This window comes from Eleutherodactylus coqui, chromosome 1 (assembly GCF_035609145.1).
Source record: "Eleutherodactylus coqui strain aEleCoq1 chromosome 1, aEleCoq1.hap1, whole genome shotgun sequence".
NCBI lineage: Eukaryota > Metazoa > Chordata > Amphibia > Anura > Eleutherodactylidae > Eleutherodactylus > Eleutherodactylus coqui.
Genome location: NC_089837.1, coordinates 277,444,265 through 277,461,691, shown reverse-complemented (window position 1 = coordinate 277,461,691; position 17,427 = coordinate 277,444,265). Strand labels below are relative to the sequence as shown.

The 17,427-nt window shown below is 44.4% G+C and overlaps 1 protein-coding gene across 4 annotated transcripts in view; it reads right to left on the bottom strand.

Moving 5' to 3' along the window:
- Nucleotides 1–3,972: 3,972 nt before the first annotated feature.
- Nucleotides 3,973–17,427, bottom strand: part of C1H3orf52 (chromosome 1 C3orf52 homolog) — a 167,256-nt gene continuing 153,801 nt past the window's right edge. For 3 of the 4 annotated variants that reach the window (XM_066609162.1, XM_066609151.1, XM_066609133.1), the window contains 4 exons: nucleotides 15,475–15,537; nucleotides 14,441–14,514; nucleotides 5,660–5,838; nucleotides 3,973–4,670 (listed from right to left, as the gene is read on the bottom strand). In XM_066609162.1, coding sequence (XP_066465259.1) covers nucleotides 4,663–4,670; nucleotides 5,660–5,838; nucleotides 14,441–14,514; nucleotides 15,475–15,537 — 324 coding nt within the window. In that variant the 3' untranslated portion in view covers nucleotides 3,973–4,662. The remainder of the gene's footprint in view (nucleotides 4,671–5,659; nucleotides 5,839–14,440; nucleotides 14,515–15,474; nucleotides 15,538–17,427) is intronic. The other variant, XM_066609142.1, reaches the window with a different exon arrangement.

The window sequence follows — 17,427 nt, the reverse complement described above, 5'->3', positions numbered from 1 at the left end:
AGAACTGCAGTCTTGCACTGTTATTAACTGCAGCAGAGCGGTGATTTCCCAGCCAGGAAATAAATTGGCGCAAGCCTGCAGGCCAAATAGAACTTTTTGCCCTTTTTTTTTAAAGGAAAGGCCCACTGACTATATTCAATCAATAATAAATGTGTTGTGGCCCTGCAGTGTGTCACAGAACTGCAGTCTTGCACTGTTATTAACTGCAGCAGAGCGGTGATTTCCCAGCCAGGAAATAAATTGGCGCAAGCCTGCTGTTAAACTTAGCTGGCTGCGTATGATTTTTTTTACGTTCTCCACCCAGCACACACGTACCCAGAACGCTGAGGACTGTCAGAGGCAGGCCAAATAGAACTTTTTGCCCTTTTTTTTTTAAAGGAAAGGCCCACTGACTATATTCAATCAATAATAAATGTGTTGTGGCCCTGCAGTGTGTCACAGAACTGCAGTCTTGCACTGTTATTAACTGCAGCAGAGCGGTGATTTCCCAGCCAGGAAATAAATTGGCGCAAGCCTGCTGTTAAACTTAGCTGGCTGCGTATGATTTTTTTTACGTTCTCCACCCAGCACACACGTACCCAGAACGCTGAGGACTGTCAGAGGCAGGCCAAATAGAACTTTTTGCCCTTTTTTTTTAAAGGAAAGGCCCACTGACTATATTCAATCAATAATAAATGTGTTGTGACCCTGCAGTGTGTCACAGAACTGCAGTCTTGCACTGTTATTAACTGCAGCAGAGCGGTGATTTCCCAGCCAGGAAATAAATTGGCGCAAGCCTGCTGTTAAACTTAGCTGGCTGCGTATGATTTTTTTTACGTTCTCCACCCAGCACACACGTACCCAGAACGCTGAGGACTGTCAGAGGCAGGCCAAATAGAACTTTTTGCCCTTTTTTTTTAAAGGAAAGGCCCACTGACTATATTCAATCAATAATAAATGTGTTGTGGCCCTGCAGTGTGTCACAGAACTGCAGTCTTGCACTGTTATTAACTGCAGCAGAGCGGTGATTTCCCAGCCAGGAAATAAATTGGCGCAAGCCTGCAGGCCAAATAGAACTTTTTGCCCTTTTTTTTTAAAGGAAAGGCCCACTGACTATATTCAATCAATAATAAATGTGTTGTGGCCCTGCAGTGTGTCACAGAACTGCAGTCTTGCACTGTTATTAACTGCAGCAGAGCGGTGATTTCCCAGCCAGGAAATAAATTGGCGCAAGCCTGCTGTTAAACTTAGCTGGCTGCGTATGATTTTTTTTACGTTCTCCACCCAGCACACACGTACCCAGAACGCTGAGGACTGTCAGAGGCAGGCCAAATAGAACTTTTTGCCCTTTTTTTTTTAAAGGAAAGGCCCACTGACTATATTCAATCAATAATAAATGTGTTGTGGCCCTGCAGTGTGTCACAGAACTGCAGTCTTGCACTGTTATTAACTGCAGCAGAGCGGTGATTTCCCAGCCAGGAAATAAATTGGCGCAAGCCTGCTGTTAAACTTAGCTGGCTGCGTATGATTTTTTTTACGTTCTCCACCCAGCACACACGTACCCAGAACGCTGAGGACTGTCAGAGGCAGGCCAAATAGAACTTTTTGCCCTTTTTTTTTAAAGGAAAGGCCCACTGACTATATTCAATCAATAATAAATGTGTTGTGACCCTGCAGTGTGTCACAGAACTGCAGTCTTGCACTGTTATTAACTGCAGCAGAGCGGTGATTTCCCAGCCAGGAAATAAATTGGCGCAAGCCTGCTGTTAAACTTAGCTGGCTGCGTATGATTTTTTTTACGTTCTCCACCCAGCACACACGTACCCAGAACGCTGAGGACTGTCAGAGGCAGGCCAAATAGAACTTTTTGCCCTTTTTTTTTTAAAGGAAAGGCCCACTGACTATATTCAATCAATAATAAATGTGTTGTGGCCCTGCAGTGTGTCACAGAACTGCAGTCTTGCACTGTTATTAACTGCAGCAGAGCGGTGATTTCCCAGCCAGGAAATAAATTGGCGCAAGCCTGCTGTTAAACGTAGCTGGCTGCGTATGATTTTTTTTACGTTCTCCACCCAGCACACACGTACCCAGAACGCTGAGGACTGTCAGAGGCAGGCCAAATAGAACTTTTTGCCCTGTTTTTTTTAAAGGAAAGGCCCACTGACTATATTCAATCAATAAAATATGTCTTCTGGCCCTGCCTACACAATTCTGTCCCTGTAGTATTACTGCAGGGCGCAAATGCTCTGCACGGCCGATTTGGAAAAAAAAAAAATGTGCAACACTGCTAACAGCAGCCTCCACAGTACTGCACACGGTTAGATGTGGCCCTAAGAAGGACCATTGGGGTTCTTGAAGCCTACACTAACTCCTAACACTCTCCCTGCCTAACCACCACTTCTGTCCCTGTAGTATTACTGCAGGGCGCAATGCTCTGCACGGCCGATATACCAAAAAAAAAAAACGTGCACCACTGCAAAAGGCAGCCTCCACAGTACTGCACACGCTTAGATGTGGCCCTAAGAAGGACCGTTGGGGTTCTTGAAGCCTACACTAACTCCTAACACTCTCCCTACAGCAGCTCCAACAAGATACCACTGTCCCTCAGCTATCTCACAACGCATCTGAGGCGAGCCGCGGGAGGGGCCGATTTTTATACTCGGGTGACACCTGATCTCCCCAGCCACTCACTGCAGGGGGGTGGTATAGGGCTGGAACATCACAGGGGGAAGTTGTAATGCCTTCCCTGTCTTTCAATTGGCCAGAAAAGCTCGCTAACGTCTCAGAGATGAAAGTGAAAGTAACCCGAACATCGCGTGGTACTCGTTACGAGTAACGAGCATCCCGAACACCCTAATATTCGCCCGAGCATCAAGCTCGGACGAGTACGTTCGCTCATCTCTAATCATAGACTGAACATGAGTCAACAATGTAATGCAGCAGCCAAAAAGGCAAACACAATTCTGAGATGTATTAAGAGAAGCATAGATTCTAGATCACGTGAGATAATTATCCCCCTCTACTCTTCCTTAGTCAGACCTCATCTGGAATTCTGTGTCTTGTTCCAGGCACCCCAATTTAAAAAAGACACCTCGTCGAAACGTCACCATTTTTATGGAGCAATAAATCTTTTTTCCAATTTACTACACCATTGATGCTGCTACTTCATTGCTGACTGCTGGATTAGTTTGGGACTGGAGATCCGTGGTCCCACAGGTGGCTTTGCATTTCCCTTTGCGGAACCTCTGCATATGACTTGCATTATAAAGGTGTGCTGCAGGACTTTTCACTTGCAATTTAAAAAAGACATAGACAAACTGGAGCAAATTCAGAGAAGATTTACCAAGATGGTGAGCAGTCTGTAATTCATGTCCTATGAGGAGCGGTTAAAGGATCTGGGAATGTTTAGCTTGCAAAAAAGAAAATTGAGAGGAGACTTAGCTTTCTACAAATATCTGAAGGGCTGTCACAGTGCTGAGTGATCAGCCCTATTCTCAGGAAAAACTATTCTAGGAAAGACTAGAAACAATGGGATGAACTTTCTATGTGAAGCGCTGAGCATTTACATGTAACGAGAAGCCAGCAATTCAGTGATAGTTTTTTTTTTAAACTTTCTGAGCAAAACCATGATCAGCAATAGTTTTTAAACTGACTGAAAGACAGCGATAATGACAAGTGAATGAATAGAGAGCAATTCTTTCATATTTACACTGCACGATTATCACTCAAATTTGTTCATTTGAATGAATTTTGAGCGATAATTGTTTAGTGCATATGGCCCATTACTCTGTTACAATGGCTTCTAGTTCCTAGCACAATTACTATTCAATTAAAATATCACTCTCCAATGAAACTATTATATTCAGAACTGACTTTTTGACAGACGTTTGACACCTCTTAAGTGTATATTGCTTTACATTTTGAGTTTCGAAGATGAAAAGCTTAATCCCTGCTATATGAAAATAGACATTTATTAGATTTGTGCTCCAACTATTCAGTGCTATCATTATTTATTACAGTTAAGTAAATAAATAGCCAAGATACAAATAAATTGCACTTTAATAGTAGTCCTAGAGCTACATCCTATTTACATATGGTCACAATTAGGGATGAGCGAACGTGTCCGTTACGGACACATCCGCACCCGGACACCGGCTTTGCCGAACACTGCCGTGTTCGCGCGTAAGTGTCCGGGTGCCGCCGGGGGGTGGGGAGATGCGCGGCGGCGCGGGCGGCAGTAGCGGGGAACAGGGGGGAGCCCTCTCTCTCTCCCTCTCCCCCCCACTCCCCGCCGCACCCCCCCGCGCTGCCACGGCGGCCCCCGAACTTTTTCGCCCGAACACTGAAGTGTTCGCAAAGTTCGGTGTTCGGGCGAAAAAGGGGCGGAGCCGAACGTGTTCGCTCATCTCTAGTCACAATCACAAAAAGTCAGAAGTATATATTGTATTCCATTTGGTTCTTAATTCAGACAATAATATAGCTGATATACAATTCAACTACTGGTTACGAATTTTGTTATATCAAGTTGTTCATAGCAAATCAATTAAAGACATACAGTACATGAATAAAATTGTATTAATGTTGAAAATGACAGAGTTACTATGTGGTCTTGATTGAGGGAGATTAAAAAAAAAGTCCATATAGTGCAGGACAGTTGAACTGTTGTAGTTGATTAATTTCTGCTTACATACCTGTAAAACATATAAGTGTAACAAGTCAAAGAATAGCTCTACAGTATTCATGAATATTTGCTTCCTACCATATTTCTTGCAATATAAGTTAAAGACCATCTGACGAAAAATAAAATACAAAGGTAAAAGGGGTTATCTCATGAAAGGTATTGTTTATAGATAGATTCAGGTCATAATTCTAAAGATTTTTTGTCTTAACGCTCATTTTAAAAAACTAATTTTTTATGTTTCTATACTCAGATATTTCAGAAATATTAAAATAGCACCACCTGGTGTTTCTATTCTGTGCCCACCTCAAGATATGTTCCAAAGTGGTCACACATGCACAGTCTTGCTTTTCTCATAGCTCGCTTGGGTGCAGAAGGATCCCTCAGGAGGTGAATTCTCTGCTTCGAAAGCTGCAAAGTCTTCTCATGTCAGAAAAGATGATGAGCGATTGAAACAGCCATAACACTGTCTGCTTGACATAGCGAAAATCAAGACTGACATAATTGACCACTTGAAGCATGTACTGAGGTGGGCACAATATAAAAACAGCAGGTGGTGCTATTCTAGCATTAGTCCTGTAATATCTAGGCATATGAACATTTCTTTTTATAATTGTAAATACAAACATTATTTATAATTTGACTATGAACAATATTTTTCATTGAACACCTTCTTTAAGTGGTCAAGAATTTTAAAAAAATCTAAAAATTAAATCATCCCAGTAGTTTGTGAGACATCAAGGGTTTAACAGTTGTGAGCGAAATCTTCAATGTTTTTTGGGGTTAGCAGTAACTTTCAAGCATAAACTGTGTTTCAAAGTGAAACTCCCTCAATGTTACTGAACCAAAATTTCTTCACAACAATGTAAAATACTCATTTTCAGTGATCATTTAAAAAGTATGCTTTCTGTTTAGTCAGGTTTACGCTGTTAAATATTACATTTCATTTAAAGAGCTAAAACAATTGAATTTGCAAACTTTCGTTATATATTATGTACTTACTTATTACAGTGACTTGTAATGACTCTTTTAAATTGTGCGAATCTTGACGTTCATACTTTTCTAAATCATACATATTTTGCCTCAAGAGCCCCTCCAGAAGTTCTATACTTATTGGATATTTCATAGACTTTGAAGGTTTTGCAAAATCCAGATGAAGGATTACTGATTTATCCTCCTCACTTTAAAAGAAAAAGCCAGGAACAATTTTAGAACTATTTAAAAGAAAAACAAAACAATCATCCTATCAATGTGGAACTTTTTAGTATAAAGTACTTATCACCTCAGTTCTACCTCTGTACATCCATAGCAGAGGTATGGGCAGTGATAAACTGACAAGAGCATATTTGGACATCTAATCCAGGCAGTGCTCTCCTATTTGGAGAAGTGTATTCTTATTCATTGTACACTTGAACAGTTGAATCAGGAAATCACTTTCATCAAACTCTGAACAGGTACTGGACCCAATGTTCAGTGGGCAGATATACTTCATAGGATAGCCATTACTTTATTGAAAGTAATAGGAGTTATAGAAACTTTCTAATGTGATTAATAATTCATAAGAGTTCATGAGCCAATCCAGGTGAAATCTTTTACCATGCTCATGTGATAAGTCACTGTATAATGAAATGTACTTTGAGGGACAGGTTGCATCCCAAATCTTTGTATAATTTCAAAATGTCAGTCGCAATTTGCTTGAAGTTGTTTGATTTAGTTTCCCTAGAATTGTGTCTGTCATGTTCTTGAATGCCACCCAGGTAGATTTTTCTTTGTTTCAATTAAGCATTCATTGAATCTATTGCCAGTTCTCTGATCTGTGGATTCTATGACAGAATCACTAACTGGGTTGGTCAGGGAAAAGTGGATATAGTATATCTTGACTGTAATAAAGCATTTGCAAAGTATCTCATACCACACTTAATGAAAAAATGACCAAATATGGGATTGACAAGGCAACTGCTAGGTGGATTCACAACTGGCTGAGTGATTATACTTAAAGAGTGGTCATGATTGGCTGCACTTCCAAGTGGAAGAATGTATCAAGTGGGGTACCACAAGGCTCTATCCTAGGTCCAGAGTTGCTCAACATTTTTATAAACGATCTGGAGGAGGGAATTGATGGGGAGCTGATCAAATTTGCTGATGACACAAAACTAGGATGGATAGCTAGCACTAGGGAAGAGAAATAGAATATTAAAAAAGATGTAGAAAATCTTGAACAGTGAGCGGCGACTAAAAGAATGGTATTTAACAAGGAGAAATACAAAGTCCTACATCTGGGGAACAAAAAAAAAACAGAATGGGAGGAATTGGGCTAAGCGGCAGCACATGTGAAAAAGACTTGGGTATACTAATAGATCATAGACTGAAGATGAGTCAACAATGTGATGCAGCAGCCAAAAAGGTAAACACAATTCTGGGATGTATTAAGAGAAGCAGTCTACAGTCTAGATCATGTGAAGTAATTATCCCCCTCTACTCTTCCTTAATGAGACCTCATCTGGAATACTGTGTCCAGTTCTGGGCACCCCACTTTAAAAAAGACATCGACAAACTTGAACAAGTTCAGAGAAGAGCTAACAAGATGGTGAGAGGTCTGCAAACCATGTCCTATGAGGAACAGTTAAAGGATCTGGGAATGTTTAGCCTGCAAAAAAGGAGGCTGAGGGCAGACTTAATAGCTGTCTACAAATATCTGAAGAGCTGTCACAGTGCAGAGGGATCAGCCCTATTCTCATTTGCTCAAGGAAAGACTTGAAGCAATGGGATGAAACTGAAAGGGAGGAGACACAGATTATATATTAGAAAAATCTTTTTGACAGTGAGTGTGATCAATGAGTGAAACAGGTTGCCACAGGAGGTGGTGAGTTCTCCCTCAATGGAAGTCTTCAAACAGAGTCTGGAGAGACATCTATCTGGGATTATTTAGTGAATTCTGCATTGAGCAGGGGGTTGGACCCAATGACCCCGGAGGTCCCTTCCAACTCTACCATTCTATGATTAATCAGCTAAAACTTTCAGAGCTAAATAGCATATATATATATATATATATATATATATATACACACACGTGACCAGGAATAGAATCAACTCAGGAAACTAAAATGGAGGAAACACAAATTAGATGTTAGAAAAAAACTTTCTGAAAGTGAGGGTGATCAATGAATGGAAGAGGTTAACATGGGAGGTGGTGAATTCTCCTTCAATAGAAGTGCTAAAACGAAGGCTGTACAAATATCTGTCTGGGATGACTTAGTGAATCCTGCACTGAGCAGGGGATTGGACCACATGACCCTGGAGGTCCCTTCCAACTCTACCATTCTATGATTCTATGACCCATGAAAACACCCTCTTTCCTCTTTGCTGAGTAAATTTGGTCTTGAGATAGGCAAATCCTCTGCCATTTTTATCTACTGCCTTGACAAACTGTTTCATAATTTAATATGTAATACATAAAGCAGGATACCTTCAGAGGACACAAGACTTTCCCATTGAACATTTTTTCCGCCAATTCACAAAATTTTGTCTGACCAGTCCTACCTAATGTAGTAAGATTGCCTGTAACGGCTATCCCACTCACACAGAAAACAAAAATACTTCATGAACCCTGTCTGCATTTCAAATATGACAGCAATGAACTTCAAGTCTCCACAGGTTTTCCGCTTACGTTCAGAATATTTAATTGAACGAAGTATGTGCTGCAGCGTTTCATAGGTCGACTTTGCAAGACTGGCATAACGGACTGGAACAAAACACAGCACATTGCCATTGTGAAGCAAAACTACTTTCAAACTGGTTTTTGAGGGGTCTATGAAAAGCCTCCATTCTTGGACATCATAAGAACAACCTGGAGCTGACATTAAACCACTTGTCACTAAAAAAATGTTAGGGTACCATGAGAAGTGAAGAAATGCACAATATTTCATTCTCTGTGTCTATAAATTGTTACACTTGTTTTGGGTTAGAGAAGATTACATTCCTGCAACATAGAGCCCAGCAATTCCTTTTACTTAGGCCTAGATCACAGGCTAAATCATTTAAATCTGTCTGAGTTAAGAAGCGTTTAGTTTAATGTCCTGTAGGTTTAAATGTGGGATAATTTCTTTCACGCCTTGATGGAAATTGGTTCTCTTACTGCATTGTCTCTTCATCATCATCTTTGAGTTCTTCACTTGAAGATTTGAAGGGAGCAGGAATAGCTTCAGAGTCTGGTATTGCCAACACAAGTTGGGATACACAATGTGACTATTAGGGTATGTTTACAAAGGAAATGCTGCGGAAGTGCAATCACCTGACCAGCAGTTGAGGCTGCCGGGTACCAGCTGAAGGAGTGCATTGACAGCTGAAGACTTCGGAAGTGAGCAGTATATCCTCTGAAATCAGCTGAGGGTACGCAACTCATTTAAAGTCAAAATCTGCATCAATACAGATTTTGACTCTGTTTTTGATGCGGAAATGCTGAAGAATTTTCCACTGCAGACATTCCGCAGCATTTCTACCCTGTGTAAACATACCCTTAGATTTTCTGTTTGTGAAGCCTTTGATATTTGTTAGACAGAAGTAACAGTCTGTCACATGGTATTTTTGTTCCCTCCCCATCATAGATAGCCCCAATGACATTAATGTACCTGAACCTCTCTACCAGTTTTTAATTTCACATAGCAAGTGGCACGACAGAAATGTGGGGCCTAAGTCTTTTCCCTTATGTCCGATTTCACATCCAAAGTAATAATTGCAATGACAATGTTTTTTATGTCTCTCCAATATTAACCTACCACATATATAGCAAAAGTTTTCTGGTTTGTTTCAGCATGTGCGAGGTGCCATATTGTTTTGCTAGGAAAATATGCGGCCCTAAGACTTATTAAAACTGACTGTCAGTAAAACTGTCTTTGTTGCCCATAGCAACTAATCAAACTGCAGCCTATATTTTACCTTAGCAGTTTTAAAAATGAAAGCTGAACTATGATTGGTTGCTATGGGCAGCAAAGACAGGTTTACTGTTAGACAAATTTGGTAAATCAAGCCCATGGTGTTCAATAGGTCTAGATAAGTTGAGGGTTTGGGTTGAAAAATGGCAAATGAAGTTCAATATTGATAAATGTAAGGTTATGCACACAGACAGGAGAAATGGATGCCACCAATATATGCTAAATGGGATACAGCTAGTGAAAGGTGAGATGGAAAAAGACCTGGGGGTACTAGTTGACTGTAGACCTAATTGGAGCAGTCAATGTTAGCTTCTGTAAAAGCAAATAAAGACTTGGGGTGCATTAAAAGAGGTATAGAGGTGAGGGAGGAGAACATTATTCTTCTGATATATAAGGCACTTGTCAGGCACCACATGGAATACTGCGTACAGTTCTGGACACCAGTGCTCAGGAAAGATGTTGCAGTGCTTGAAGGGGTCCAAAGAAGGGCAACTAAATTAATAAACGGAATGAGAGGAGTGGAATACTCAGAGAAGCTATCAAATTTGGGAATATTTACCCTGGAAAAAAGAAGGTTAAGAGGCCACCAAATAACTACGTATAAATACATAAAGGGACAATACAAAAATCTCTCCCATGATCTGTTTATATCCAGAACTGCGAAGGTAACAAGAGGATATCCGCTCCGTCTAGAAAAAAAGCAGATGTTACGTCTGTTGGGCACACCTACTATAACATGGATGCAGAAGTGGTATCACGTTCCTACAGGATGCGCTTGCAGGAACACTAAAGGGACAATGAACTGTGCGCAGGAACCTGGACTATCGGACAGACATAACATAGAACTGAAAAACGGCCAACACACTAACCAAACATCCCCGAAAGCATAAGCAGATGGAATTGCTGTAATAAATACGAGGAATTAGTTAGTGAATTGGCCAAGTCACTTAGTCTGCAAGCCCAGCTTCAAGGGTCCTCATATTTCGCCGTCCATACTCTAACGAGGCAGCATGAAACAGAACCCTGTCTGCAAGCAGAGCAATTGCCTTGATAAAGGTGGCCCTGCGCTGGAACTTAAGTACCACACTAGCCTAGAGATGATACATGATCCAGCAGCACAGGACACAATTCACACACCAACACACTAGGGCTAGCATGCAAGACAGAACAACCACAGAACAGGACTGTCCGCACCTAATGTCTGGCCACCTGCACAAACACTGAACAAGACATTGTTCACACACATACAGACATGCAGGACCAACAAACCCTAGAGTAAAGGGATATCAGCTTCCTCTTGCAGAGGGGCTGGTGTATATATATGCAGCAGACCTGTGGGGATTGGCTGGCAGGAGGAATTCCACACCCAGTCAGCTCAATTATCCCTCACCTGTGAAGCTGTGGTCTTGGAACTCTGTAGAACAACAGATCCCAGCAGCACAACCTGACAGTACCTCCCCTTTAAAAAAGAGGCCTCTGGACCCTTAAGGCATAAAATAAAAACAACCTCTAAACAGGACCACTGTGCCTTACACCAAAAGGTCACCGAACAGTAGTCTGCATCGAGTATGCACAAATCCAGAGGGAAATAAAAATGGAGAACCCTCCTGCTGACATAGCGTGCACAGGACTTATCCGTATGGGCCTGATGCAGATGCCAGCTAGTCAGCTAGGTAAAGGGAATACACACAGGTACATATCACAGCGGTTTGGTGCAAACAGTAGTAGGCTGGTCATTATGTTACATCCACTCGGCGCACTAAAGCGCCACGTCTCCATACAGACGCGATATTGTGTCCATTTAAAACTGCAAACACACTATATTGTTGCATAGAGCAATTGCACCTCTCCAGGCCAAGATGGAAGGACCCCTGTCCCTTACTAACCAGGGAAAGATGGGAACCCATGCCTAAAAGCGGCGCGCTCGTCCTGATAAGGTCAGCCCGACTGTCTACATCTGGGACCTAGTTTTCCCAAGTTAGGTACATAGAGAGATGAACTAAACATAGAACAGGAATGCAACTTAAAGGAGATGTCTCGAGGAAGCAGTGATTTTTTTTTTTTGCCCAGTCCCCCTAATTAAACATACATTACTAATTACCCCTGTAAATGACTTTCCTAGCTGGTTTGTACTTACCGTTCCAGCATTTCAGCAACTTATAAAAGTTTCCCCAAGATGGCCGCCGGCTCTTTCCCCGTCGCTCGCTGCAGCCCGACGTGCGCGCTCCCGAGACGCTGCCAGCTGTGTCTCCATGGCAACCGGACGCCCCGCAGCCGCCGACCAGACGCCCCACAGCCGCCGACCAGTCACCCACCGCCAGGCAGCAGGTAACCGGCGCTAGCCCCCGGCTCCCCAGCGCTACGCTCCCGGCTCCCCAGCGCTACGCTCCCGGCTCCCCAGCGCTAGACCCTCAGCCCAGCGCTAGGTTCCGGAGCCCAGCGCTAGGTTCCGGAGCCCAGCGCTAGGTTCCGGAGCCCAGCGCTAGGTTCCGGAGCCCAGGTGAAGGCCCCGGAGCCCAGCGCTGGGCTCCGGGGCCTTCACCTGTCAGTGAACATCACCCCCGACCCATCACTTACCCCCCTGGCCCAGCGCTAGTTCCCCCGGCCTAGCGACAGCCCCCCCGGCCTAGCGACAGCCCCCCCATCGCAGCGGCAGCCCCCCCGGCCTAGCGACAGCCCCCCCATCGCAGCGGCAGCCCCCCCCCGGCCTAGCGACAGCCCCCCCATCGCAGCGACAGCCCCCCCCGGCCTAGCGACAGCCCCCCCATCGCAGCGGCAGCCCCCCCGCCTAGCGACAGCCCCCCCATCGCAGCGGCAGCCCCCCCCCGGCCTAGCGACAGCCCCCCCATCGCAGCGACAGCCCCCCCCGGCCTAGCGACAGCCCCCCCATCGCAGCGACAGCCCCCCCCGGCCTAGCGACAGCCCCCCCATCGCAGCGGCAGCCCCCCCCCGGCCTAGCGACAGCCCCCCCATCGCAGCGACAGCCCCCCCCCGGCCTAGCGACAGCCCCCCCATCGCAGCGACAGCCCCCCCCCCGGCCTAGCGACAGCCCCCCCATCGCAGCGGCAGCCCCCCCCCCGGCCTAGCGACAGCCCCCCCATCGCAGCGACAGCCCCCCCCATCGCAGCGACAGCCCCCCCATCGCAGCGACAGCGACGACAGCCCCCCCCCCCGGCGCAGCGGCAGCCCCCCCGGCCTATCACTTACCTGGACGGCAGGACAGCTGGACGGCAGGACAGCTGGGCGGCTTCTCCGGACAGCTGGGCGGCTCTGCACCTTCCTCTAACAGAGGATGGTACAGAATGGCCGCTCCAGCGCGCTCCCGAGCAGTGACAGCTCATCTGCGCATGCGCAGAAGAGCTGTAGCGGGGAGCACACTGAAGCGGCTCGTGCTGAAAGGAGAAGACCGGACTGCGCAAGCGCGTCTAAAAAAGCAAGCTGCCAGCGAATTTAGACGGAACCATGGAGACGAGGACGCCAGCAACGGAGCAGGTAAGTGAATAACTTCTGTATGGCTCATATTTAATGCACGATGTATATTACAAAGTGCATTAATATGGCCATACGGAAGTGTATAACCCCACTTGGTTTTGCGAGACCACCCCTTTAAGTACATGTTTGGCCACTTGCACAGACATATCACACATGTCACTGTTCATGGTTGTGCAAATAACATATAAAAGAAACCCCACCCAGAACTCACATGCATACAGATCAGATGTCAAACCATAGCTAGTCCAAGTGTCCTCCCACCAGGGGAATAGAGAGTTAGCCACCATGCTGAAATAGGGAACAGTGTCAGGCATCACCCATCTGACACACATAGGACATCATATATCTGGATGCCGCACCTGCCCAGGGAAAGGAAGAAACCTGCGGGCCGGCTGCACCTGTGTGGTCACCGTACCACACACTACACAATGCATGCACCCCAGAACACAAGGATGAGAGGGACAATAGGTACCCAGACCGTCTTCAGGGGATGAGAGAGGGACACTACAATCAATGCACCACACCAGCTCTGAGTGGGCTCAACACAGGGTACAATAGTAAAGCACTAAAATGACCAGCAATCTCTCACAAGAGTTTGCTGGTATTTATCTGCAGCAGACAAGGGGGATTGGCTGGAGGAGAATACCAGCTCAATTAACCCCTACCTGTGAAGGTGTGCACAGGAAAACCTGTAGAACCACAGGTCCTAGAAGCACAACCTTAACAGCAAGTTTCATCACCAACACAGAAAGGGGTTCTTTATTGTAAGAGCAGTGAGATTGTGGAACTCTCTGTCTGAGTATCTGGTGATGGCAAAATCCATAGAAGAGTTTAAGAGGGGAATAGATGTCTTTTTAGAGCAATATGATAATACAGGATATAGACATTAGGTGACCAGCGGGGTTGTTGATCCGGGTCTTGGAGTTAGGGAGAACTCAAACATTGATCCATGGATTATTCTGACTGCCATTATGGAGTCGGGAAGGAATTTTTTCCTCTAATGAGCTAAATTGGCATCTACCTCGTTGTTGTTTTTTTGCCTGCCTCTGGATCAATAAGGTGGGGTGGAATCAGGCTGAAGTAGATGGACATTGTCTTCTTCAGCCTAACATACTATGTTACTATGTGAATATACAGTTACAAAATTGTACTATATTGAATATCCTACTTTCTTATTATGTCAATAATTTCATTATTTTGATTGACAATTTTGGTTTCAACCTGAATATAGGTAAGACCACTAATTTTTACATAGGATGAATTAACAATAAATAAAAAAAAAAAAAACGCTTATTTTCTCCTTATATGTTAATGCAATTATAGCTATTTACTCATGTATAATGAGGTATCATGAACTTACGTTGAATTATAATTGACTTTGGCGGCAAGGAAGAAGTAATTCAGAAATGTAGACTTTGAATATATACTTGTAATCTGTAAAACAAAGTCATGTGATGTTTAGTTACAAATGATCCCAAGTTGAACTTCAGCCATAACCTCATTTTGTTCTGCAATGCAGAATATCTTTATAAATATATACCCCTAAGACTTCATCTTAGATGGAAGTAGGGCCATATATATAATTTGTATGAAAGAGTATTTGGGGGTGTGATATGGATGGCAGTGCCATAGAACACACAAGGCTGCAGCTCCGTTACCAAAAAAGTGAATAAGGGGTATTTCCCCCATAAGTAGCACCCCTAAAACCCTGCAATTCACACCAGTGAGCAGGCTAGTGTTAGCACTGTGGGAGAATTCACTCTCCGTGGATCTGTAAAATCGAGTCCTACTTGTAGGCCTGAAGCTGCAGCCTCAATTTACAGACTGCTGACGACTGCACTCCCACATCGGTGACTGTACAGCTAGTCAGCGGCAGTTACTTTCAATAGTATTGAGGTGTGAGTATAGAGTGGTTGCAATACAAGATCCAGCCAGTAAATGGGGGCAGAATTCCTAATATATTACCAGCAGTTGAAGTTCTGCACTGATGCCACAGCACCCCATCTAGAGTCCTGGCATCCGTGCTCACTGCGTTCTCAGGTGCTCCACTCACCACCTCAACGCCACCTGGATGTCCATTCACCAGTAAGTGGGGCAGTCCCTCTCGTCACAGCGTGCATTCCAGCGGTGATGAGAGGGACCGCCCCACTCACCAGTAATTATGTATTATCGATATATGTATCTTTCTCACACTTTGTATGCAGGCTTGAGAAAGGTGCTTCCTAATAGTAGAGAAACGGGTTGCCCTTACCATGTATGTGTCTGTTCTGAATAAAACATCCATTGTGGACCTGAAGCCATTATCCAAATGACTGTGGTTACTACAACTAGGAGGGGGTTTCTGTGTATGTAAACCATACCCCCCTCCTTCAAAGTAAGTGGTACATTGTTTACCTTTTTCTGTATATTTGAAAATGTTGGGTTGCGGAATCTGCGGTCGGCGTCCGCACAGAGGATCTGCAGCAAACAGCATGAATTAAAAGGTATGTAAAATCGCTTTTTCCTTTGCACTCATGGAAACAAATAGCGTATTCTGTGGAGGAAAAATCGCAGCATGCTCTATCTATTGACATTGTGGATGGGCTGCAGGTACCCAAGCCAATGCCTAACAACGGCGCTGAAAATACAAATATTTTTTAAAAATCTGTTTCGTGCACGACCTATTGCGAGCTCTACTGTGTGCAGCTGGCCTTACTGCCCCCTGCTATCTTTCATCTATTATCTAACGTTTTATTTATTTATTTTTCTTCCCCTTCACATTCACCTTGGGTCTCTCCTCTTTCTCTAAAGCCGCCTGCACATGGCCTGGACGGATTCCGCTGTGAGAATTCTCGCAGCAGGATGCAACCCGTGCCTTGCATTCACCTTATACTTATCTGTCCGGCGTTTTCTCTCTCCGCACATGAACAGTGCAGAGCCGGGGCGTCACCAGTGATGTTTCTGTGTGGGCCTCTGCGAGGCTCGCACAGAAATAGGACATGCCGCGATTTATTTATTGCGCAAGTTTTTACAAGGTCAAATCACAGCCGTCTGCATAGGATTGCATTATCTAATGCAATCCTATGGCAGTGGGCACGGGTGGAAATTCTACGGTAAATCCCGCCACGGAATTTCCCCCCGTGTACAGGAGGCCTAATAAAAATTTTGCAAAGCGATCCTCACTGGCGCTGTTGTGGTTTCTTGTCCACTAAATTTATAGCTGTTATGACAACCAGAACAGCTTCAGCAACCAATTTCTTTCTCATTTTAATAATTGTTTTCACAGTTAAAACTGTTTATTGGCAATGATTTCATCATCCCCTCCCTCTCTTTTTTCCCTTCCCTCCTCTCTTGTGGGGTTTCAGTTTTATGATTTTTACATATCCCATAGTGTGCAGGGCTTTAACTCTCTCCAAAAATGCTCAAAATCCTCCAGTTACTACAAAAGCGTGTGATATTATTTGTTTACAGGAGACATTTTTCTAAAAACTCCTCCCCATGCTACCTCTCACCCCACTACCCTATCTTCTATTCTTCCACTGCCCTACAAAAATCCAAGGCGTCATTATTTATTTTGGTAGATCAGTTCCCTTCATTCTTTCAACTACTATAGTAGAAGGCCGATGGACAATGAGCGATCAGCTGATCGGTCATCATTTATGCTGCATAACCGATGGATGATCAGCTGATTGCTTATCGCTCAGTGTAAATAGCAGCCGTTCACTACTGAACGGCTGCTACGTTATGTCATTGCATAAGGGCGCCCTGCTGTTAGCCAGCGATACTAGATCTCGTGCAGGTATACGGGAGCTAGAATGTACGAGGACGAGTGTCGAGCATCGTTTGTCCGACACTTGTCCCATCGAAATGGTCCTTTAGTCATTCTCCTCTTACTTTATTTAACAAATCTCCTGACACATCACCCCAAAGGGACCAGAATGCCTACATTCTTCCTGAAGCCTTAAGAGCAATGTTCCAAGACTTCGGCTGAAGGCACATGGGCAGAGATTCCGCGGCGAGATTTTGCGCAGAATTTCCGCCCATTGCATGCTGCCATAGGATTGTTTTAGTTTATGCAATCCTATGCAGACAGCCACAATTTGACCAAGGGAAAACTCGTGCGGTAACAAAAGCATGACATGTCCTATTTCAGTGTGAGCCTCGCTGTTGCGCCGTCTCTGCACTGCGCATGTGCGTCTGTGCACCAGCCGGCACATCACAGAGCAGAAAGAAGACGCCAGACGAGTAAGCGAGAGGTCAATGCAGGGGCACGGGTCACATTGTGCTGCGAAAACGTTTCTGTAAGCATTACCGACTCTCAGCTTACTAAAGTCCTCACAGATCTGTTTGTCACTATTTTACCTGATG